General features: G+C 34.0%; 1 protein-coding gene across 4 annotated transcripts in view; it reads left to right on the top strand.

Moving 5' to 3' along the window:
• Nucleotides 1-26,697, top strand: part of scfd2 (sec1 family domain containing 2) — a 271,851-nt gene that overhangs the window by 87,119 nt on the left and 158,035 nt on the right. For all 4 annotated transcript variants that reach the window (XR_012395694.1, XR_012395693.1, XM_073933239.1 and 1 more), the window contains 1 exon segment: nucleotides 20,833-21,097. Coding sequence is in view for 2 of the 4 variants with exons in the window: in XM_073933239.1 (XP_073789340.1) it covers nucleotides 20,833-21,097 (265 nt within the window). In the remaining 2 variants the exon portion in view is untranslated.

The following is a 26,697-nucleotide window of genomic DNA, read 5'->3' on the forward strand; positions in this document are numbered from 1 at the left end:
ACATTGAATAAAACTTTACAAAATGAAGGTATATAAAAAATAAATGTATTCATTTATTCATTCATTTTCTTTTTGGCTTCCTTTTAGCTTAGTCCTTTTATTAATCAGGGGTCGCCACAGGATAACTGGATAACCACCAACTTATCCAGCAAATGTTTTATGCAGAGGATGCCCTTCCAGCTGCAACCCATCCCTGGGAAACATGCATACACACTTATTCACACACATACACTAAGGACAATTTAGCCTACCCAATTTACCTGTACCACATGTTTTTGGACCTATGGGGTAAACTGGAGCACCTGAAGGAAACCTACTTTTAACAATCAAGGATCACCTTATCATGACAACATATGTTTTCTTGTCACTTTCTAAAAAAAGTTAGCCATGTTTCAACTTAATTGTTTTGTTAGACACAATTTAACTTAAGTTACATCAACAAATATCAAGTTTAAATTGCTCATAAAGTCAATTTAAAACAAACAAATTTTGGTTTGAAACTTAAACTAGATGTTTGTATTTTATAGTTGCAGTAAGTATTTTAGCGTATTACTGTATAAAGGGGACCTGGTTTATGCTGCACTCACACACACACACTCACACAGCAGAGGACGGCTCATGTTTAAAAGAGAAGATTCATGAGGATGTTCTTACATAAACTTCCCTGAAACAGGCCAGACCATCTGCCTTTACCTTTAAGAGATCATCCATCAGCTGTATTACCTTTAAACTGCATTACCTTTAAGAGCATCTCATTAACAGTGCAGTTATCGCTTGATCTGTTTAAACCGCTTATGCCTCACTCCATACATCTGCCTGCAGTTCTTTAACTTTCATTGTCTTTCTGTTTTCGCCTTAAAATCTGCCTCTTCTTTGCTGCTTCATCTCATATTCATCCCATGTACTCCTCCATCTGTTTTAGTTTTTCACTGTAGACAGATTGAATTGTATTCCAGTGTCATCCATGACAACCAAACACAAGGCAACTGATGCAAACATCCTAGAATTCGAATGTTTAAAAAAAAAAAACCTACATTTAGTCATCAAGAAAAGTTTTGCTCATTGTGTGGAAATCAAATAGGATGCTAGATAATGTATTCAAAATTGAAAAAGAAAAACATTCAAGTCTCAAATTATTATTGCTGTATTATTATTACTGTTTAGAAGTCTGAACTTTGTTTTTATAATTTAATTTAATGTATTACTGTATTATTTTTGTTTTTTTATTTTAGTTCAAAGAGCTCTTTGAAACTCATAACAATTGCAAGTACTTTAAAAATATATTAATATTAAAAAAATATGTTGCAATTTAATTGAATATATTAAAGATGTGTGTAAGCTTTTTTTGATAACAGATACTTTCCAGCAGACATTATTACTCCAATTTCAGTGTCATGATACTTTAAAATTAATTTTACTATGCTGATTTTGTATTTAAGTGTCTTTAATAATCAATGCTCTGGACAGTTGTGCCGATTAATGTTTTGGTGAAAAAAAATAATAAATTAATAAAAAAAAAAAATATATATATATATATATATATGGTTGATACGTCGGTTTATGCTAAAAGTACCGGGCTCAATACATACTTTAAAAAATCTGAAAATATGAAGTGTAAAACCAATTTGTAGCAAAAGCTGATATTATATAGAGTCGGTTTCTTTTTGCAAACACACACATACAAACTAACCTGCAGCTGGTCAGACATGTGTGCACTGGGTTTCATCTTCATAAACTCCAGAGAGTTGGACTCAATGAGCTGAATGAAATGCCTTTGATCAGGTATAAGGAGGTCTTTTACAGCCTGATTGATGAAATGAGAGCTGTACTCCCAAACTGTCTGTGACTCACCGCAATCCCCTCGACCCCTCTGTATGTTCACCCACCACAGATCATCACTGAATAACCCTGGGCCCTGTGGTCATTAACCACATCAGATCTGGGCTCTGTCCTCAGCTCCCATCCTGTTCATTAAGATAGCGAAGCCCTTCCTGTGAGATGCTGCTCTGTTAGTCTGACATTACACTTTTGGAAAGTAGTTCATTGGCTGTTCTGTTCGAATGGAGTCCTAGTTTCTTTCAAGAGCATTTGGGACTGGGTTGGTGTTTTGACGGGATGAAACAATGGACCACATACCATCAAGCTGCTGTAATGCTGAGCTTGAGTAGCCATTCCTAACAGCACACCGTCTTTGTTTTGTTTTTGGCGCACAGAATCATTTTTTAGGGTTGATAATTGTTTGTTTTGTGATTTGATTGTTTTTTTTTTTTTTTGTTGTGTTTGTGGCCTGCTATGGTGGAAAGTAGTGACCTGTGACATTCTTATTTTGTGTATTTTTGTCTGGATGAATGGTACTTGAAGTGTGTGTGTGTGCGTGTGTGTGGTGTGTGTGTGTGTGTGTGTGTGTGTGTGTGTATTCATGAAGTTTTACTGCCATTTGATTGTTTACACTCCTCTTTCCGCCTCATTCCTAAATGTCCTCCGCAGACTGAATGGATGACTGATGACATTTTTCCATTTTCTGGACTTTCCTCTGCTTTCTGTCTTAACGTGAACGATTGCAACATCATATTTTTGTGTATGTGCATGTTAGAGGTGTAGTCCATCTAAAAACTAAAGTTTTCTCATTATTTACTGAGGTAAAATATGAAGTCTTGTTCATTTCCATGCAATTGACCATTCACAAAGCCCTCCCTTCCTGCAGTGTCTGACAAGTTTTGGCTGCAAGCCACTGTCAGATTGTGCACTCCCTAGAGAAATAATGAAGAATTTCAGGAAAATGCACATGCTGATTTCAGACAGAAGCAGTCAAGGTCTGCTTAAATTATAGAAATTTAGGAAATGAAAGTGACCCAACATGAAAATTGAATCGCATCACCTGATGAAGGTTGATACAGGGTGTCCGTGGGGTCTTAAAAAGTCTTACACGTTAAAAACAAGATTTTAGGCCTCACAAAAGTCTTAAAGTCACTAAAATGTGGTGTTGTGGGTCTTCGTAGGTCCTTGTATTATTCTTTGTGTATGCGTACCAAATTGGTACCTTGGCACTAAAGGTCAAGTGACAAAAAATAAGGTCAAGAATCTTGGTGTGACTCTTGAGTCAGATCTGAGTTTCAACAGTCATGTCAAAGCAGTCAGTAAATCAGCATACTATCATCTCAAAAACATTGCAAGAATCAGATGCTTTGTTTCTAGTAAAGATTTAGAAAAACTTGTTCATGCTTTTATCAGCAGCAGGGTGGATTACTGTAATGGACTCCTCACTGGTCTTCCTAAAAAGACAGTCAGACAGTTGCAGCTCATCCAGAACGCTGCAGCCAGAATTCTAACCAGAACCAGAAAATCAGAGCACATCACACCTGTCCTCAGGTCTTTACACTGGCTGCCAGTTACATTCAGAATAGATTTTAAAGTATTATTACTGGTCTATAAATCACTAAATGGCCTAGGACCTAAATACATCACAGATATGCTCACTGAATACAAACCTAACAGATCACACAGATCATTAGGATCATATAAACTAGAAGTTCCAAGAGTTCAGTCAAAGCAGGGTGAATCAGCTTTTAGCCACTATGCCCCTCGCTGCTGGAATCAGCTTCCAGAAATGATCAGATGTGCTCCAACATTAGGCACATTCAAATCAAGATTGAAAACACATCTGTTTAGCTGTGCCTTTACTGAATGAGCACTGTGCTGCGTCCGACAGATTGCACTATCATGTTTTTCTCTTCTTCATTCTTTTATATCACATTTTCCTGTTTTTATGTTTTTTTTTGTTTTTACGCATTTTTATTATGTGTTTTTATTTTTATTTTACTTGTTTCTTTTATTATTGTTTATGTAAAGCACTTTGAATTGCCATTGTGTATGAAATGTGCTATATAAATAAACTTGCCTTGCCTTGCCTTGCCTAAAGTACTAAATTATATAGCTACAACTTAACTTTCTACTAACAGAGAATCATCCATGCAGATCATTTGCTTATCCAATCAGAGACTTTTGTTGTTTTTAAGTCAAATATGAAATGTAGGGGTGATTGTACATTCTTTATATTTGCTTCCATTCTGTGGAATGACCTGCTCATCTCAATTAGACTTCTATCTTTGATCGTATGGCTTTATTATTATTTTTTTAAATCAAAGTTCAAAATGTATTCTCTGTTGTACATTGCTTTTTATTATATAAATGCACTTTCTTTTGAATTTTTTAATCATCGTCATTTGGTTTTAGTGTTGCTGGTTGTGGATTTTACATTTTGAGCTTGTTTGAATAGTCCAATATACTGTAAATAAATGGTCACTGTCATCATAAATTCTGTATACCGTGTCTTATGTAACCCACTGGTCCTACTTCACCCAGCCCGCGGTCTGAGCTGGGATCGATCCGGCAATTCTTTGCATGGGAGTCAGTTGCTCTATCAAGGAGGCTAAAGACAAGGCCTCTAGCGTCCGCTGCTAAAGCACCTGTAGAGATCAGAGGAGTGAGGTTTTACCTGCATAGCACTTCCCTAGCTGGCCTCTGTTACACTTAAATAAAATGCATTAGTATATAACTTTTTAAATTAAAATTGTGCAAACTTTTAAAAGCAAAATTGTAGGCCTTGAGTCTCAAAGTAACTGTGTTGTAGGTCGTTAGGGTCTTTGTAGGTGCTTGTAGGTCATTTAATTTTCATTTGTCTGTGTAAAGCTACCCAATTGGTACAACTAGCAATCCATCTAAAAATATTCATGTTTCATGAATTAATCATGCTTTTGTGTCAAAAAGTTTAAGTGATTCATAGATCCAGTTCATAAAAGTGGTTTGAATAAGTAATTCACAAATCGTAGTCATCTGGTTCTCAAGTTTCTCTAAACTTCATTAAGATTAAATGAAAGCTTAAATTATTGCCTTTTTGGCACTAAGCCATCATGTGGCTTTTGTAATCTTTACATATAATGTGCAACCACTTTTTGTGATACTTTTAGGGTGATTGTTCAAATGTTTCATCCATTTTTTTAATCAATTCTTTGTAATTATAAAGATAAAATAATAAATAATAATAAATGAGTAAATATAATAATAAATTAATAATAAAAAATCTTAACAGTTTTGTCTTTTTTGTAGAAAGAAATGAAACCAGTTAATAACAACAATGAGAGTACATGTAAATAATCTTCTGTCCATTAATGTCCCACTCACGTATGAAGGTAAAACTTTTATTACTTTGTTTTATTCTAATTTTATCTTTAGCTCAAAGAAACTTTAGCACTTGGCCTACAGATCGATGTCCATTCTTGCCTCACATACTGACATCATGCTTTCAACCGCTGACCTTATTTTTGGCTGGTTGTAACCTCTTGACAGCAAAGAGTATCCTTATGGTGCTCTGTTTTTACAGCCTTTCTTATAAAAGGCTTCAGGCATCAAACATACACACATCAACAACATTCCTCCAGCGGTGTGCCCACAACAACAGTGCCCCCTCCCCATAAAAGGCCCGTCTCCCACTATCTTACCCCAGAGTCCCTACTGCCCTGAGGGCCGTAGAAGGGCTCCATTGTGTGGAGAAAGGCACCTGGTTTTGGTTAATGCCAAACTGGATACACACACACACACACACACACACACTCACAGCAGGGTCAGCTCCCTCTAGAGGCCCATCTGGAGTTAATTTCCTGTCAGACACAGCAAGCCATTACAGGCGTGGTCTGGCAGCCTCGCATGATTGGATGAGAGACAAAGGGCGGGGCCAAACTGCACGGCTGCCTTCATTATTGGCTTCTAAGACCTTTTTTCAGCAATCATTTTAGCAATTTTATGCAATTTAGAATGTTTGCACATTTTATAGCAGGCAATAGTAAAATTCAGGTTTGGGTAACCTTTTGTTCTGATTGGCCAATGCACAGGCCTGGTTTGTCAAATTTTATGAATTACTACAAGAGTAATTTTTTTTTTTCTTTCACCTTTGGATTCCTCTGTTACTCTCAAATATATTTGTGTGGGCTCTACTAAATATGTGTGGTGAAATCTTGTTTTTTTTTACTTTCTTTCTTTTAAACATTTTGAAAAAGTAATCCATTCCTTCATTTCATCAAGGTTGGACAGATATAATTCACTTTTTGTTTGAAACAGTGAAACTTTTAATAAGAACAGGATCATACTCCTGTCACATGACTGCCGGTGCGCTTTAGAGTGGATTTTAAAATCAAATCAAAGCACTTAATTGTATGGCTACATCTTAACTTTCAATCCTACTCCAAGAGCATCAACCATTCAGATCATTCGCTCATCCAATCAGAGACTTTTGTAGGGTTTTGTGTCAACTTTGAAATGTAGGCTTGACGGTGCACTCGCTGTATTTGCTCCCGGTCTGTGGCGTGACTTTACTCAATTAGACTTTCATCTTTGATCATATATGGCTTCATCTTTTACAGTTCTTAAAGTTCAAAACTGGGCGAGGCAGTGGCGTTGTAGGTAGTGCTGTCGCCTTACAGCAAGAAAGTCGCTGGTTCAAACCTCGGCTCAGTTGGCGTTTCTGTGTGGAGTTTGCATGTTCTCCCTGCCTTTGCGTGGGTTTCCTCCGGGTGCTCCCGTTTCCCCCACAGTCCAAAGACATGCGGTACAGGTGAATTGGGTAGGCTAAATTGTCCGTAGTGTATGAGTGTGTGTGTGTGGATGTTTCCCAGAGATGGGTTGCGGCTGAAAGGGCATCCACTGCGTAAAAACTTGCTGATAAGTTGGCAGTTCATTCTGCTGTGGCGACGCTGGATTAATAAAGGGACTAAGCCGACAAGAAAATTAATGAATAAAGTTCAAAAGTTTTCTGCTTGACAAAAATGTATACTTGTAGAATTTGTGATTATACATTGCTATTTTTTATTATAAAAGCACTTCTTTTAAATTGTACAGTAATCTAAATCATTTTTTGTCATGGGTTTTTACTCTTGCTGTTTGTGGATTCACTCTTTGTAATGCAAATGGTCATGTGAAGTTGGTTTTAAAAGTACAATGTAAATCAGTTGTCATTGACTTCATAAATAATACAGAATATATAATATAATGTATTAGTATATCACTTTTTGATTAAACTTATGCTTAATTTAAACCTAGAGCTTTAGTGGCCATACGTAGACAGCACATTTTAGCTCTTAAGTGGCTATTTAAAATAGTTTGTTATATTTTGTTACAGACATACAGTACAGTGTCATCCTGCAGCTGTTTTGCAGCATATGAAATGTCCCAACACTATTTTTAACTGTCCAAAATGGGCAAAAAAATTATGTTGGGTCACTTTCATTTCTCTGGTAGTCAAAACATGTTCAAAAAATGTATATGTTATATATGCATTAAAACAGTCAGGAAAAAGTGTATATGTAAGTTCGAACCACGAGTCCACATATATGGACATAATTTTTCTCTAAAAGCACATCATATCAAAAGATGATACTTCGGTTTTTATTCTAATTAGGTTCCGATAATCCCAAATAGCAAAGAGAAATAAAAAATGCATGTAAAAATACACCTTGGACCTTAAAAGGTTAAAGCAAATACATAAACAGCTAGTGTTCAAAACTATCTCTTCATCCTAACCTGATTCGCAATGGTAATCTTGTCAAATGTCTTCTAATTTGAGAGGGACTGGTGGGTTTTTGTAGGAAATATGATCTTCAGCATTCAAAAATTTGCTACATACTGTAGATGATTATCCTGCAAATGACTGCAATTGCAGGTTTGCAGCTTTAAATAATTATAAATAATTGTTTAATGGTTACACGTCTGGTTAAAGGCTATATTTAGCACAATTCTCCTGAGAAATCTCCACCTTTCAGAGTATTGCATCAAGTAAATTATATCAAAAGAAGACTTTAGTGCCTGTACATTCCCATGAAGCACTGTAAATGGTGTGAGTAAGTTTTTTACTTACTTGTATCTTTAGCTTTTTTCAAATTTCCAAATACTTTTTTGCTTCAAATAAAAGCTTTCTTGTTGCTGGTTAGATCGGTTATGGCTTATAGCTCTAAAAACCTTAAATAAATGTACACAAACAAACAAACAAATAAATAAATCCCTGTGAGACTAAATGAATGGAAAAAAAGACACTCAATGTTGCACTCTTTTCCAAAATGACCAGATATCTGTGAATCTTTTGTGCTAAAATGATAATTACTCTAACCTGTGATATTAAATAATACTTATTTGTCCTTTGTTTAAACTGTTTACTAAGGCATTTAATAGTTCAATGAATCAAAATGATGCTTAATGGCAGCAAAGTAGCCATGTTAGTTCAATATAAGCTTTGCTGTATTCATGTTTATCTGTAATTGCTGCTAATGTTTATTCTAGCATACAGCGACAATAGGGCACCATTAGCTAATTGTAGTTAATAGCTGCAGTAAGTGATAGCGACGGCGTCTGCACTCTTAATAATTGTTTCCTATGACTATAGTTATCAGCCACATGCACAGACCTTTTCTAGAAATCAAGCCAAAGACTCATACCTCACACTGACAGTTTTTTTCTAGCTACACTATTGTAAAGCTTGCTGTTGTTTAACACAAATACCACTCAACATTTTATTGCCGAAACTGCTTGTTTTGGTTAATTTGGTTTTGAGTTTATTAAGAAAGGAAAAGTGGGTTTAGGAGTGATTGTGTAATTTTATGTCTGTTGTCTTGAGGCTAAAGACTTTATTTAATGCTACAAAGGTTAGCCAAAATGTTTGTCTTCCAATATGCTGGCTTCACCCTTTATTATGTTAAATACATTATATTGTGTTAGGTTTTGTGTTCTTGATTTGTTTAACTGTTGTAAGTTTTAAGCCATCTGTCCATCCATCCATCTATCTATCCACTTATTTACTTACCTATTCACCTACTTATTCACATTATTCATTCATTTACTCATGTATTCATTCATTCACCCATTCATTTGTTCATTTACTCATTCATTCATTATTTTTGTATTCATTCATTTACTCATTTATTCCTTTACTCATTCATTCATTCATTTACTTATTTATTCCTTTACTCAATCATTCTTTTAATCATTCATTCATTTTCTTATTTATTCATTAATTGACTTATTTATTCATTCATTTACTCATTCATTCGTTTACTTATTTATTTTTTTGATCATTCATTCATTCACTTATTTATTCATTCATTTACTTATTCATTCAGTCATTTACTTATTTGTTTATTTGTTTATTCATTAACTTGCTTATTATTTATTCATTTTTTTTGTTTATTTATTGTATTTTGTTTTCTTTGGTGTTTTGTTTTGAAATTGATTAACAAAATCACTGAAAACAGACATTACATATTTAAATCTTTCCTTACTTTATTAAATTTACAGTGTGCAAAGTCACTGTTATTACAAATATATATATGTACAAATGTCTGGCTATAAAATGTGGCTGCTTTTGCACATGCATATGATCTTCCTTTTGCTTTAAAGTCAGATTTGTTTGTGTTTTAAGTAACACCATTGCTTACTCGAATTTATGAATGCTAATTTGAGTCACATTTGTGTTCATTTCAGCAATGCAAACTATAGCAACTTCATTTTCTATGCCTATTCCTATGGCATATAATTGCAACTCAATAAGAGTGTCCAAGCTTTTTAATTTGATTACTTATTTTATTTTATTTTATCTAAGCCACGTGTTACTGAATCTTTATTTTATTTTATTTTATCTAAGTCACGTTACCGAATCTTTCATTTTTATTTAATTTAATTTAATTTAATTTTAATTATTTTTTTCTTTTATTTTCTTTTATCTAAGCCACGTTACAGAATCTTTATTTTTTTTATTTTTTCATTTTTATATATTTTTTTTAATTTTATTTTTATTTTATTTTGTTTTGTTTTATTTTATTTTATTTTATTTTATTTTATTTTATTTTATTTTATTTTATTTTATTTTATTTTATTTTATCTAAGGCAAATGTTTATTTTTATTTTATTTATTTATTTTATTATTATTATTATTTTATTTATTTATCCAATCCACATTTTACCAAATCCTCATATTTTGTGGTTAAGTGCTTCCTTCCAGCCAAGATCTGATTTGATTTTCAGATTTTTCTACGTACTTCATGAATTGATTCATCTGAAGACTTCTAATGTTAGGAATGGGTGGAGAGACAAAATGACTCTCTAAAGACTGAAAGTTTAGTTTTGCGACCTTCCTCCATTTCTTATACTCTATTTTGTCAAGGAAAACCCCTGGAACGTATTGGGGGAAATAACAGCTCAGATAACTACGTCAACAGCTGTAAATTTCAAATCTGTACATTATTCTCTCTCTCTCTTTTTATCTGTCTCGCTCACTCTCCCTCTCTCTTGCCAAAGCATTTTAACTATGTATTCCTAAAAATATGTAACCTATTTGCACCACTGAAGTAATAAAAGTGTCAAATAATGTGACAGAAAAAGGGAAGAAAAGCTGTCATGTCGTCCTCTCCAAGTATACAGTGAAGTTTAGTGAGTAATTTAGTGCAAAGAATAAATCATTTAACGTTTTAAACGGGGGAAATTTGTGTGTGTGCGTGCGTGCGTGCCTATGTGTGTGTGTCTGTTCATGTGCTTATGTGTGTCGCAGCAGGTTACTTTACTGAACAGGCCAATTAGGTGAACGTGACCCTCATGCAGATGTCAGGTGCTATAAAGTACACAAACACAGGCCTATTAGAGCTTTTAAAAACACACCACACACACACTTTGCTCTCGGACAAGTGCATGTATGTGCTTGGCCTATAATTAACATTCGACAAATGTTTAATACAGTTTACTGTAAGCAAAATTCTGTGCTGACGAGTTATTCAACACTTGGCTTTAATTAATTCTAACAATTCCTGAGAATGTAATATGGTTTAGTGTAAAATCAGAGAAAATTAGAGTACAGCGAGTGGATAATTTAAATCTGTAATCTGATGCACAGTGCTGTTTTTTTTTTTTTTTTTTTTACTTGAGCGGTTTATGATAACAAAGTTTTCAGTGTCTTGGAGGGACTCAGATCACACGCAGTAAATTATTCACACAAACCTTACAAATGCTCAAGTGTGAGTCACTTATAATGTGCATTTAAAATTGCAACATCCAAACTTCTTGAGAATGATTTATAAGCCTGTTTTTCATAAAGAGAAACGTTCACAAACTTTTCTTTGCAGTTTTCTGCCAAAATAAAGGCTTCACATTCAATGCTTGAATGCAAATAAACACATATTTTTACACTTTTTTTAAACTTTTTTTTTTGTTAAGCAATAAAGAATAAAATTACTTTTATAATTTTGTTGTTAATGTCTATTATTTTTACTGATAATCTGTAAAACATTTTGTCTAAATTAAATTTGCAATTAGATGTGTTTTCCTAATTATTTCATATGCACTTATAATAATCAACAACAAAAACTGAGGAAACACTTACTTTTAAGGTGTCTTTGTTACACATTCCATGTACACACCATAATTGCGAGGAATTAACCTTAAACCTAACCTGCATTCTGACATAAGTACATTAATTAATCTCTATTACTCAGTTGTTAAATATATAATAGTACAGTTGAAGTCAGAATTATTAACACCCCTGAATTATTACCTCCCCTGTTTATTTTTTACCTTATTTCTGTTTAACAGAGAGAAGATTTTTTTCAACACATTTCTAATCATAATAGTTTTAATAACTCATTTCTAATAACTGATTTATTTTATCTTTGCCACGATGATATTTATTTAGGCAAGTTATTGTATAATGATGATTTGTTCTGTAGACTATCGAAAACTAGCTTAAAGGGGCTAATAATTTTGACCTTAATTTTTTTTTTTTTTATTATTAAAAACTGATTTTATTCTGGCCGAAATAAATCAAATAAGACTTTCTCCAGAAGAAAAAATATTATCAGACATACTGTGAACATTTTCTTGCTCTGTTAAACATTTGGGAAATATTTCAAAAAGATAAAAAAAAATCCAAAGGGAGCTTATAATTCTGATTTCAACTGAATGCTAAAATAAAACCTAATATACCTTAAAATAAAATGTAACCCAAACTGCACAAAATTTTATAGCAGATAATAAGCCAGTATTTATGGCAAGTAATATTTTTTCAAGCCATTAGCAAATGTTTAAAAAAAACTTTAATGTATAATGTAAAAGTGACATAAAATGTGTCATTTAAAATGATAAATATTTATTTAATAAATTAAACATTATATTTTAGACTTTAAAGGCCAGTGAAGCTATAATGAAATTAATAGTTCTAAAACAAGCTGGGGGAAAAATCCTTGTTTAACTTTTTTTCTCTTTTTTTTCTCGTTCTGTTCATGTTATATCATGTCGTGGCAACCAACCGAGACAGGACTGCAGCTGGTTCAACCTGCCATGTGGTTTGTGAAGTCAGATGATATTCCTATGGTACATTAGCAGTCAAAGGTGTTGTTGAAAATCGCTTCCCATCATGATGCAATGACAACACCATACAAGAATTCTCTTTTTTGCGCACTGTCTCACTTTATATCTTCCATCTTTCTTTGGCCAGTATGTGAAGTAAAAAAGAGAACGCCTATTTTTTTGTTTTACAAATATTTGGGCTAAGGGTTCAGCATGGTTTTGATTTCATAATGTCAAAGGATAAAAATGTGTTTTGTGGTAGAGGCTGAGTGAGTCATGGGCCTTTACGGGAGTTCATTCTTGTTTCCCCCAAAATGTACTCATTGTCAGATGTGTATGTGCTGGATGTCAGACTGGTGTTAATTTCCTTAGAAAATAAAGCAACAGTGACCATCAGCATGGCTGAATTACAGATATGCCTTCTGTGCAGTGTATGTTAAGTTTAAAAAGTAAGTTAATACTAATGACATCATTAAAAATTGCATTTAAATTACTTTTCAAATAACTTTATCTGAAGAGTATTTTATTTGTTCAATCAGTAATTACCTGAATCAATCTAAAAAAAAACACATAAATAAACATTCATTCATTCATTTTCAGCTTAGTCCCTTTATTAATCTGGGGTTGCCACAGCGGAATGATTCGCCAACTTATCCAGCATATGTTTTACGCAGCGGATGCCCTTCCAGCTGCAACCCATCTCTGGGAACCACCCATATACACTCATTCACACTTATACACTACGGACAAATTAGCCTACCAATTCCTCATTACCTCATGTCTTAAGACTATGGGGGAAACAGGAGCACCCGGAGGAAACCCACGCGAATGCAGGGAGAACATGCAAACTCCACACAGAAACGCCGAGGCTCGAACCAGCAACCTTCTTGCTGTGATACCTTCTTATTCTGTTTTAAAAACATTAACACCGACCAGGGTGGGGCCAAGTCAGAGTTCTCACTCTGGTCCTCCGAGCTCTGCGTTGGTTGGGGAAATTCCACATTGAACCAAAACAAATGATTACAGTTGGCTTAAGATTGGCAATGAAAATTCGGGACATTGCAACCTTCAAAATCTGGGAATTAATAAAAACAAAAAACATTAACACTTAAATTTTATACAATATATGAATCTAACACAAAACATTTCAAATAAATGACACTAAATGTCATACATACAGCACCTTATATTCACAAACATTCCTAAAACTTTGCATTGTTTCTTAAGCATGCATTGTCAAAGAAATAAAAATCCAAATAAAACCTTTAGTTGAAATATTAAGAAATTATGCAAAATATTGAAATAAATGGAAAAGTAAAATTACAATAAATTTGGTACATTACTGATTGTGTCTATCTAATGTCACTTTTCCTTTAAAAACATTGTATGCTTGTATTTTGCTGATAATTTTGTGATTTAATGATTTATGTGTTCAATATAATATACTGAAACCGACAGTGAAGCTCACTGTTGTTTTATATCTTAATCTTGATGATTCTTTGTTTCAACATTTCAATAATTCTCTGATCTCCTTCCATCTAATTTTGCACAGGTCCCTGAAGCAAATCTTAAAAAGTGAAAGAAAAGTGGCAGCCATATGCGCCATCATTTGAAGAGTTTGACAGTTGGCTTACGAGACCCACATTCATTTCTGACAGAATTGGGTTGTTTGTAATTAATGACCGTTTTGCTGAAGTGCGTTTTACACTGTATGTCAAGATTCACAATGGCTACTCTCATAGAACTGTTCACTTTTAAATGCAGATCCTGTCATTTAGGGTTTTGTAAACATTTGACACATTGCAGGTGTGACTCCATCCGATTCCAGTCACCCAAGTCGATGTCCTCCCTACATTTCCAGGCCTGCTTTTTAGAATGATTTTGTTCAATGGAGTTAAAGTGAGTTCCTCTTATCCAGGCATTCTGGCTGGGAAGTTACAGATTTAAATCAACTTGCTGGGGTTCCACTTCCTCTAACTCTTTTGAGTTCCTCCAGATCACAGTCTAAAACATCTTGAGAAGTCATGAGGAAAGAGACATTCTATAAATCAAAGACATTCTAATTGCTTATCATTTTTCTTTTAACATTCTTGAGTGTGAATGTAAATTACAATCTAAGAAATGGTGATATTTTATGCTTAAAGGAGCCAGACCGTAGAATCTTGTGGGTATTCTAATCTACTTTTTTTTTCTTTTTCTTTTTTTTACCTGGTACAGTGTTAGCATGCATTCAAATTTGTCATTTGTGACAAATTTTATTGAGACCCTACCCTACTCTCATTCTGCCATACAGCTACGAGGTGCAGTCATTACATATTTGGTCAAAAAAAATTATTAAAGCCTAAAATAAGTTTTGTCACATCTATTCTGTCTTAGAAAAAAAAACTTGGTTCCATTTTGTGTCCCACTTTATATTAAGCAGCCTTGACTAAAATTTGCTTACATTAAAAATTAATGATTTGTTACAATGTATTTATTGTGTAAATGCATGTTTTGACATTGTACTTCTACTTGATTGTATACATGTATGTAATTACATTGGTATTAGTTTCTGTAATTACGTTTATAATAACGCTGTTGATCAGCCCTTATACCTTAACGGTTAAGGCTTAAGCCAACTCTAAACCTTGCCATACCACCAAACCTGTCCCCAACCTGACCCTTAATAGCACCAGAAGTCTTCTGCAATACATTACGAACACAATAGGTACATTGTATTTATTTTTTGATGCAATTAAGGTCATTTAATATAAAGTGGGACCCCATTTTTTCCTATATTAGAGAAATTAAAGTGTTAAAGTTGGCATAATTACAAAATCCAAGCTGGTGTAAAACAATTTATTCAGTTTTAGTGTTGGCATAGATACTGCACTTTGCCTATGTAGTAGTGTTGTCACAATACTGGAATTTCGGTACCAATTGGTACTAACATTTGAACGCTTTTGAGCGCATACTTTAACACCTCTGACTGGCCATCTTGTTCACATGCTCAACATGAATGACTGTAGTGAGGTGGCATTCACATCCAATCTCAATTTTATACATTTCAGAACCAATTGGTACCGAAACTCCAGTACAACTCTACTACAGTATATAGGGTAGTATCGTGTCTGTTTTCACAGAAGCACAGGTACAAACTTACTGAATGAACAAACTTATGTTGTGTGGCTTACAAGCAAGCAGTAAGCAGACAAATAATCTGCCCCTCTACCATGATAGACACAAGTTTTCCGAAAGGCCATTGATTTGCCAGCCGTTTACTGCAATCCACTTGATTAGAAGAAACCTGTTCCCCACTGATCTGGTTCCCCCCCAATTTCTCAATTTCTGGAAATGATGAACCAGGGGTCCCTTTGCCTCTGACACCTTCGGTTTGCTTAGCTATGCTGTTCTCATTTTTCATGATGCAACAGTTGTTCATTGGTATTCAACAAGTATTCATTGGAAAGCTGCACATAACTAATGCCCAATTTCCATTGAGCAGTACAGTACAGTTTATTATAGTACAATATAATTAGGTACAAGTTACCATGATCAGACTTGCATTTCCACTGCCAATATTATTCTTCCTAGGTAGGCATGACAGAAAGTTGTGATGGATGTCATTCTTACTTGAAGAAAAAAGCTGTACTGGCTGTATACCTATATCATCATTTCCGTGTTGAAATTTAAAAAAAAATGTATATGCACAGTATGTGCACGCAAATAGAGAGAGGAAGCGACGCCCCTTGTGCTTTTCATGTGTTTAAAAACAATGGAGGACATACAGCAGATCCTGATTTTGCAACTTGGCATGTGGCCCATCGTCATAAGAAGATGACAAGCTTTGTTTTGAGCATAGACAGTATAACTGTGGGTGGAACCAAGCCGAAAAGAGAATGAATGAATGAATGAATGAATGAAAGTTTTTACTTGCATATTTAAAAATAGTGCATCCTTTGTTGTCATCTTGCTGGCTTGCACAAGTATGGTTTGCTATTTTAGTACTTCTGACAGAGGAAACAGAGATAAATGCGTAATGTAGTAGGCCGTACCAAACCGTTCTGCTCAGTAAAAATTAACCATATACGTTATGCTTACGCTCAACATTTTTACTTCTGTCACAGTGCAAAGGGCCCCTGGCTCAATTTAATTACATTTTTTCCAAGAAAGTATCCTACAACACACTCCATTATTTCTCTTCTGATGGACCATAGTTACCTCATATGATGTTTCAGGTGGCCCATTCATGTTGGGATTGAAGGATGACATGCGGAGGCCTAGTGGACCGAGACTCCTTGTTTCAGTACTTAGGAATGTATTGTTTGCTTGTCATTGTGCTCTCAGGCTCAGAGGGAGGATTTTGTAGTTTTCAGATATGAGATTTTGAAGCAAGGCCAGTTCGGCTCTCTCTAGAGAAAGAAAGTGTGTTTGTGTTGGGCAGAACAGCTCTGCTGAGCTCAATGGGGACGTTTTTCATTGCAAATGAAATCCATCCTCAAGGTTATTAGATTTTAGAGTTTTCTAATACACACAAATGATAACACAAGCACGTAGTCGCACTAAAACTCACACGAACACACACAAGCATGTTGATATGTATCTCAACAGTCCATCCTTATGTAAACTAAGGAGTTTTCCTGTTAGCAGAGTTGTGATATCATCTCCTGTGGACAGATGGCACAATAAAAAGATATCATTTGTGGACATTTTTTGGGCTCGTCTGCACTTCACCATTATTTCGCATGCATTGTGGAAATGTAGGCTATGCTCCCCTCATAGGTTTTCTGTGTAGGTGCAGAGACCTACGCAATTAGCAAGAAAATGCCATTGTGAATTTTCTGATATTTTTCTCAATATATGAGTGAAAAAAATTTTCTTTTTTTTTCGTTCTTTTTAGTTCCCTATTTATCATTGTTCACCACAGCGGAATGAACCGCCAACTATTCCAGCATGTTTTACGTAGTGAATGCCCTTACAGCTGCAACCTAGTACTGGGAAACACCCATACACTCAAACATTCACACACTCATACACTTTTGTTTATTCAACTCACCTACAGTGGATGTCTTTGGACTGTGGGGGAAACCGAAGGAAACCTACACGAACACAGGGAGAACATGCAAACTTCACAAAGAAACGCCAACTGGCCCAGCCAGGACTCATACCAGTGACCTTCTTGCTGTGATGCGACAGTGCTAACCACTGAGCCACCATGCCGCATGTAGCTGATGTATTTAGTTTAAATGAAATTATATGTTATAATAAATAATATAATAAATATACATAAACCGTTTACATCATTCTCTCACACTGCTTTTAACTGCCATTCTTGTTCATAGTTTAGTCACATCCTGATTAGACTAATGTAATTCCTTTCTGTTTGGCCTCCCTAATAAAACCCTTCATAAATTGCAACTGGTACAAAATGCTGCAACCTGTATTATCACAAACACCTCCTCTATCTGTCACATCACACATCTACAATAGCTTCATTGGCTTCCCATCTTTTTCAGAATTAATTATAAAATACTTCTTCTCACTTTTAAAGCCATCCACAATCTTGCTCCTCCATATCCACTAGCCTTATTCATATCGCCATACCTTCTCGAACACTCAGGTCTTCTTCTTCCATTCAACTCACTGTTCCCCCTCTCTGCCTTGTCACCATGGGGAGCATGCAAATAAAATTCTCCTAATCTCCGTAATCTAAACTCTCTTTTACAATTTAAATCTAAACTCAAAAACACATCTGTTCAGAACAGCCTACTCTCTATAACTCAACTGCACATATGAACTGACTGTTCTTGCTGTCCTGTATGGTGACCTTGAGTGTTAAGAAAGGCGCCTTTAAATAAAATGCATTATTATTATTATTATTATTATTATTATTATTATTATTATTATTATTATTATTATTATATAACCGATTACTACTGTGTAACTGATAAATCATTCAAATCTGGTTGTTTGAAAAATGGTATATCTGTATTTAACTATATAGGTATATAAGTTTTAAATTACTTTTTTTTTTCTATAATCATTTACTCTGCATTAGATTTATTCTTCTGCTGATAACAAAATTCTGAAAAATTTTGGTAACCAAACAGTTGGTGGGAACCACTGACTCTTACAATAGGAAGCAGTCTTGTTATTAACAAGACTTGTTTGGTTGGTTGGTTGGTTGGTGGATGGATGGGTGGGTGGTTTGGTTGGTTGATTTATTGATTGGTTGTATATAAACTATTGCAATACTAAAAATAATTTTTCAAAATCTGTATTATAAAATACCTGTTGACCCATATATATATATATATATATATATATATATATATATATATATATATATATATATATATATATATATATATATATATATATATATATATATAGGTAGACGGTATAAAGTTGCTTTAGCAAAAATAGGCTTAAGTACAAGAAGACATTTATTCCCATTGCCATTGGCTTTTTAAATGGGATTTTTAAAATAGGATTTTTAAAATAATTGTGTAGGTGTATTTATGTTTTGTTTTTGTGTGTCAGACTACTCAGGGCTCGAAATTAACCTTTTTGCTTGGTAGCACCGGTGCTCCTAACTTAAAAAATTTAGGCGCATCAGCCAAAATTTAGTCGCACCCACCAATTATGAGCACTGTTACTACAAGTTTTATACAAACAGATTTATTGTATTTGAAATCAACGCTAATCAAACTAACAAGAAAAAAAAATTAATACATATATGCAAGCGTGAGGAAAATATGTCTCAACGAAATCCCGTTACCACAAGAAAATAGATTTTTATAACATCAGTGAGTGACCAAAGCATACACGGAGCGCTCACCGGCCCTGCACACACTGCTTGACATGAATCTATTAACAGTATAACTGTGCTGTTTTCACAAGTGCTGTCTGATATTGCACTGATGCTTTTGACATATACTGTACCTTATTATATGCATACGTCATGTTAATAGCAATACCGGTCTTTCCATGAGTAGCGATAATAGTTTACTCAGTGCAAGCCCGTATGCGATGGTGTACGTGGTGTTAAATTTGACATATAGCTGCCACTTGCACGGCGGACAGCATCTGGCGATTATATGAAGGATTAAACAGAAGTTTTCGTGTTAGATGTGGCAAACAGTTACCTGAAAACTTCATCTCACAGACTTTTCATAGGGGACTTGAAGCCAACGGAAGTCTTCTACTTTTGGAAAAGTGTAGATGGTGGATTAACATTCAGCACATGATCACTAGTAAGATGTGTCATTATTTATAACTTTGGATGCCATGGTTTCTAAAACTAAATCTGTCCGCGTTATCTTCATTCTCATCTTCAGCGCTTTAGTTTTTCGCGCGCGGTAGTAGCTCTCCCTGTCATCCGATGCCAGAAGGCGCTGACTGAGTGATTGACAGCTGATATTAACCAATCATTCGCGTTCAGTGCTAGAGCAGTGGTGGGCCAATAAGAAGAGCGCGAAGGCGGGGCAAGCATTACGGACTTGGATTTGTTTACTGCAGCAAGATGACATGACAACTGTTTTAAACCATTCCTGAGCGCTGCGTTTCGCGTTCCAAGTGCAGACAAAGAGCTTAGAGATGCATTCAGCGTGAATATATCCCGAATCCACGCATGTGGTGAACATTTTGCAGTAAAAACTGGTCGCACACAACAATTTTAAGTACTCGCAGAAATGCTCCCAAATATATTTTAAGGTTGCATAGATAAAATTTCGGGCGCATATGCGACCAAAATGGTCGCAATTTCGAGCCCTGCTACTGTATATCTAAAGACATTTTTCTAACCCCTGGGATAAACAATACAGTTTACTGAATTTAACAATTCTTTAAAAATAAAAATAATTAATTACATATTCAGATTTTTTATAAATTATTTATTATTTTATTCAGCAAGGACACATTACATTGATTGATTATAAAACATTTAATATTAACAGTTTTATATTAATATGTATCAAATAAATGCTCTTCTTTTGAACCTTTTATTCATCAAGGAATCCTAACAATGTGCATCGTAATTTATACAAAAATACTAACCAGCACAACTGTTTTTTACATTGATCATATGAAATATGTCATTAACCCTAAATCATCATATTTAACAACACTTATAAAACAATAAAAACTCTGCAAAAACATGCAAACGCTTCACCTTTAAAAGATATTTTAGCAGATTTCATCCATAAATGGGCTCTGTAACTGAATTAAGCATTAGTTCAAGGTCAGAAAGAGTAATTGCTCTCTTCAGACCTGATTTGCTAAAGAATTTGACGTGCGTACAAGTGAAAAAGAGTGTGGTGGAGATCTCTGGCATAATGATTGATGGTGTCATTGAAATAACTAAAGCAGAACTTTTGTAATTCCTGCTAGATAAATGTCACAGCTGTAGTTTGATAGATGCGATGCTGCATTCTTAATAGTCTTAATAGTACTGATGAATGTCTCATCTCTGTTCTTCAGGCCTTAGGAGACTCAGACCTGGCAGGGGTTCTGAAACAACTTCTTCCCCTCATAAAGTCAAGTGAGTCTGGAACGGGTTCTGACCTGAGCATGGATGATCTTCTGGTGCTGCTGGTTTATGTGTACTCTGTGGCCAAAGAAGCCTGTACGGGTGGTTCTGAGGAGGAAAAGCAGGTGGAGAAGGTGGAGCAGGAGCTGATTGGTGCATTAACACTTCGACTTACCCGTGAAACCACATTAAGCCCTCTGGTGCAGGAGGTCACAGGTTAGTAGTGGAATACTAGTTCTGCATGATCGCAGTGCCATTATAATGAAATAATAATGTCCAGCTGCTAGGCTTCTGACGTTATCACATTTCCCACTTGTGATTATTTGCTGATGCTTTTGTCATGATACACTGTATTGTATTATTATGATATTGACCTAAGCTGCAACAATTATTATTTTAACAGGTGTATAATAACCCAAAAACACTCAGTGTATTGCTTTATTGAAAGTGAAAGTTGACATGCGGCCCAGTATGGTGACCCATATTCAGAATTTGTGCTCTGCATTTAATGTGCACACACACAGCAGTGAACACACACACACACTGAGTATGTTTACAGGGACACCAATTATCTGATTTAATACAATTAAGACAATACTCTGATTAAAAGTCTATCATGTAAACATGAATTTTTGATTACCTTAACCTGATTATGGTCATAATCGAACTAAACAGAAATTGAATTAACACGTGGGGTATGCCGACAATAGTTACATTATTGAAGTGCAGTACAGACATGTAAACACCTTAATCAAATTATAACCGTCTTGTAGGATTTTTACCGCATTTGCGGCAGCATAATCTATACGCATGTGGCTGTTTGACACGCATGTGTTTCTCTCCACCTATCGAGTCAGTGAAGGACCACAGAAACCTGCATCATAAAATGTGAAGGTTTTTCCCCATATGGCATGCAATATCAAACTACACTCTTCCAGCAGTTCATACTCTCATCCAATATCTCGGTAGTCACGGGGGCATGCATGAAATATTCCTAAATGAAAGTGAAATTCAGTCAAAGTCAACAAATAAAAAGGAAACACCCAAAATTACATGAAACTAGAGAAATGTGCATAGTGTGGTGACGCAATGACATTAATAGATCTATGTACCGTAATATGTAAAACAGGATCATGAAAGAAACGTTCACAAAGCAACTCATGTAAACACCTTAATCATATTATTGTTTTTTTTCGGATTAAGGCAAATAATTTGATTACTGATGTCTATGTAAACTTGTCACTGTGAACACTCACCAGGATCAGTGGGCAGCCATTGCTGTATGTTGCATATACATGTTGAGAATAAATATTTATAAATATATGTTTAATAAAAACATATCAGCTAAGAAATTATAAATGCTCACCAAAGATTAATAAATGCTTTTGTAGTTTTCATTAATTTAGTTAAATTAACTACAGAGTTATTAAACAAAAGCCATATAATTAGTGATGAATATTGTTTGAAAATAATTAGGCTGTTAAATCTTCAAAGCATTTGATGCTGTGATTAACAATCACTGTTGATAAAACAATCAAAATATTCTTAAAAATCACTCTTAAAGTATAATATAGAATGATCTTTGAAATATAATTGAAACACTTTAGGTTTAAACAATTTAAATTGCTATAATGTTTCACAATATTACTGTTTGCTTGGTCAGCAAAAGAGAATTTGGTTTGCAGACTTTCCGTGTCATTGACACTCATATTTTTGCCATTTTTGATAATTTTTTTTTTAACATAACACAGTTGAAGTCAATTCTTTTAAAAATATTTCCCAAGTGCTATTTTATCTAGGTTTTTTTCCAACACATTTTTAAACATAATAGCTAATTTCTAATAACTAATTAATTTTGTTTTAAGGCAATTGAGGTTACCTTAGTTGACAAGATATTGGAAAAGAGTGGTTTGTTCTGTAGCCAATCAAAAAAGAAAAAGAAAAAAGAAAAACATTATATATATATATATATATATATATATATATATATATATATATATATATATATATATATATATATATATACTGTATGTATTTCTTGTAATGTGTGTATTTTATATAGTGCATTTATCGTGTATGGCTATCAGGGGCATCACTACACCACTACCAGTGTGCAGCATCCACTTGGATGATGCAACGTCAGCCACAGGACAATGGCGCCAGTGCGCTTACCACAGCCCAGATAGGTGGAGTGGAGAGACAGGGACAGTAATAGAGTCCAATTTGGGTGATTGGGATTATTGGGATGATTGACATGATGGTTAAGGGCCGATGGAGTAAAATTGGCTAGAACACTGGGGTTACACCCCTATTCTTTATGAGAAGTTCCATGGGATTTTTAATGACCAAAGAGAGTCAGGACCTCGGTTTAATGTCTCATCCAAAAGTCGGCGCACACTGACAGTATGGTGTCCCCTTCACTATACTGAGGCATTAGAACTCCAACAGACTGCATGTTGAGCGCCCCCTGCTGACTCCACTTTCAACAGCAACCTAGTTTTCTCATGTGGTCTCCAATTCAGGTACTGACCAGGCTCAGTCCTGCTTAGCTTCCGTGATTAAGGGCTGTAGTGTCATATGGCTGTGGCTGTCTCAAAGGGGCTAATAATTTTGATTATAAAATGTGGTTTTAAAAAATGTTTTTTTCATTTCAGCCAAATTTAAAGAAAACTAATAAGTACAGAAAAATATTATAGTAAATACTTAAAAAAAAGTCCTTGATCAGTTAAGCAGCCCTTGTGGAGTATTTGAAAAGAATTTAACATTCATAGGAGGGCTGATAATTCTGACCTCATCTGTATTTTCTTATACTGTAAGTTGCTCCAACAGACTTGTCTCTCGGTCACTGCACTGCATGTTAAAGTAAAATGAAAGGATGAAAGGAGAACTGGTTTAGAGCAAAGATCAATCTGATGGTAAAGATGAACAAGTTAAGATAAATAAGTGAAACCGCTCTGCCGTCTTTTGTCCTCAGGAATACTCACTCATACTCCATCATTCACACACACTTTTCTCTTTTAGGCTGGAGTCCACTTTGAAAGTAAAAGATTCAAATCTTTGATTTACTTTTTCCTCCAGCCTTCTCCTTTCCTTTTTTCTTTTTTTTTTCCCCCTCATGCTCTCCCTCTCTTGGTTTAGTGACAGCTGATGGAAGCCATCTGAATCTGTGGCCCATATGAGAGCCTGTAAACCTGATTCAGCCTGATTTGTGACTGCACGAATGAACTCTGTACACTCATACTTTAAACCAGGCTTTAGTTTCTTAGTCATTTTCGCTAGCCGCCTCCATAATGTTGTGTTTTCAAGGTTACACGGAGGTTTCTTGTGTGCCGTGCATCTTTTGAAACATGACTACAAGTTAAACTTTTCCAACCTTGAGCGCTCTGCTGTTTTGGTATGTGTGTGTGCATAAGCTTGTTTTACTTGTGCTATGATTTGATGTTGTGCTAAAGTCATATTCAAAGTGCCTATTAGACTGGTAGACACACCCTGAGAGTCGCCATCAGTGGCGGGCATTGGAAGCGAGTAATAGATGCTTTTGCCATGGTGGTCAGACTGGCGTGTGGTCCTCCATCTTTACCATGCCCATTCAAATCAGCGTGTGTGTGTCAGTGTGGTTGGAATAAGGGTTTTTTAGTTTTTACTAAAGTTTCCGTACCTGTGGGGTTCTTAGAGGAACAAGCTGGCATGAGGTTGCATTGCGATTGTTGGAAAGTATGTTGTAACTTGAGTGTTCTTCTGCAAGGTTGATGCCTATTATTCATTATGGACCTTGTTTAAATAGGGTATATTTTAGGGAAAGATGGAAAAAGATGTCCTGCTCTTGCTTTTAAACTGAAGCATATTTACTGTATAAATTTAACATGACCAGGATGGTGATGCATCAGCCAGTGCATCATTATGGAAAGCAAATGGAAATATTTGCTAATCTAGATGTTGCACAATGAAATGAATGAATCTACACGTGACTTTTGGTGTAATACTTTATATATAAATATATAATTACAAATATAGGCTTAGTAGTGGCTCAGTGGTTAGCACTGTTGCCTCACATCAAAAAGGTTACTGGTTAGAGTTCCGGCTGTATCAGTGGGCATTTCTGTGTGGTTTTCCTCCAGGTGCTCCAGTTTTCCCCACAGTCCAAAGACATGAGCTATAGATGAACTGAATAAAGTAATTTGGCTGTAGTGTATGAGAGTGTGTGTGTGAATGGGTGTGTTTAGATGTTTCCCAGTACTGGGTTGCAGCTGGAAGGCAATCAGCTGCGTAAAATATTATTATTATTATTATTATTATTATTATTATTATTATTATTATTATTATTATTATTATTATTATTATTATTATATTTTATTATTTATATTTTTATTACAGATTTTATAACAACATATTTATTTATTTTGTTTATTTATTATATACTTTTTCATTATAATATAGAATATCTAATTTTTTAAATATTGTTTTATATTTTTAAATAATAATATATTTTTGTCTGCTTTTTATAATATTGTTGTTGTTATAATGTATTTTATTTTAATGTTTAAATTAAATATAATAAATGAAACACTTGAGTCTAAAATTATTTATTATTATTTATATTATTATTATTATTATTTATATTATTATTAATATTTATTTATTCTATTGTTATTTATACTATTCTAAATTCTATTTTTAAATTTAATGTTTATTTATTAACACAATGCATTATATACTCTGTCATGTATGAAGTCAATCTATGGCTATTTATACTTGCAGAATAAAATACAGTTTGGTAAACAAAAAATTCATTATTGACCCAAAAAAAAAAAAAAAAAAATATATATATATATATATATATATATATATATATATATATATATATATATATATATATATATATATATATATATATATTTATTTATTTATTTATTTACTGCAAATCTCCAAAAACTGCAAAGCAAACTATTTTTTTGAGAAAAAAAAAATTCTAACAAAAATAAAAAACTGCAAAGGAAAAAATAAGTTTTTAATTAATGAAATTTGCAAACAAAAAAATAAGCAATAAAAATTGAGCAGTGCAAAAAAAAAAAAAAAAAAAAAATATATATATATATATATATATATATATATATATATATATATATATATATATATATATATATATATATATATATATATATGTATATATATATATATGTATATGTATATATATATATATATATATATATATTTGCATTTAAAGAAAAAAAAACTGTATATTTGCAAAACAATTTTATAGAATTGCCTTTAAAAAAACACGCTCAGTCAATTGCAATGCTTATTTTGATTTGGTTTTTAGTCAACCGTGAGTTTGCGGGGCCGTTTTCACTTTGCACTTCATGTTTCTGCGCCTTTCACTTTGAGACCCTGATTTGACAAGGGGGTGGAGTCAAGGGAACCTAGGTGTTAATGGCAGGCCCAGACCTACTGGGCTGTATTACTACCTCAGTGATACTGTGTCTCCAGGTGATGACATCGCTTTAAGGAAGGCAAACAGCCTCGCAAACTCATGCAAATCAAAATAAGCATTGCAATCGACTGAACAGGTTTTGTAAAGACAATGCTATAAAAAATGTTTTGCAAATATGCATCTTTTTGCAATTATTTTAGGATTTTTTGCACTGCTTAATTTTTATTTGCAGTTTTTTTTTTTTTTTGCAAAATTTATTTTATTAACCCAAAAATGAATTTTGTTCAGTTTTTATTTCTCAAAACCTAATTTTCCCTTTGCAGTTTTTTTTTTTATTTTTGTTGGCAAATTTTATTTTAATAACTAAAAAATGTATTTTTGCTTT

Source organism: Danio rerio, chromosome 20 (assembly GCF_049306965.1).
Source record: "Danio rerio strain Tuebingen ecotype United States chromosome 20, GRCz12tu, whole genome shotgun sequence".
Lineage (NCBI taxonomy): Eukaryota > Metazoa > Chordata > Actinopteri > Cypriniformes > Danionidae > Danio > Danio rerio.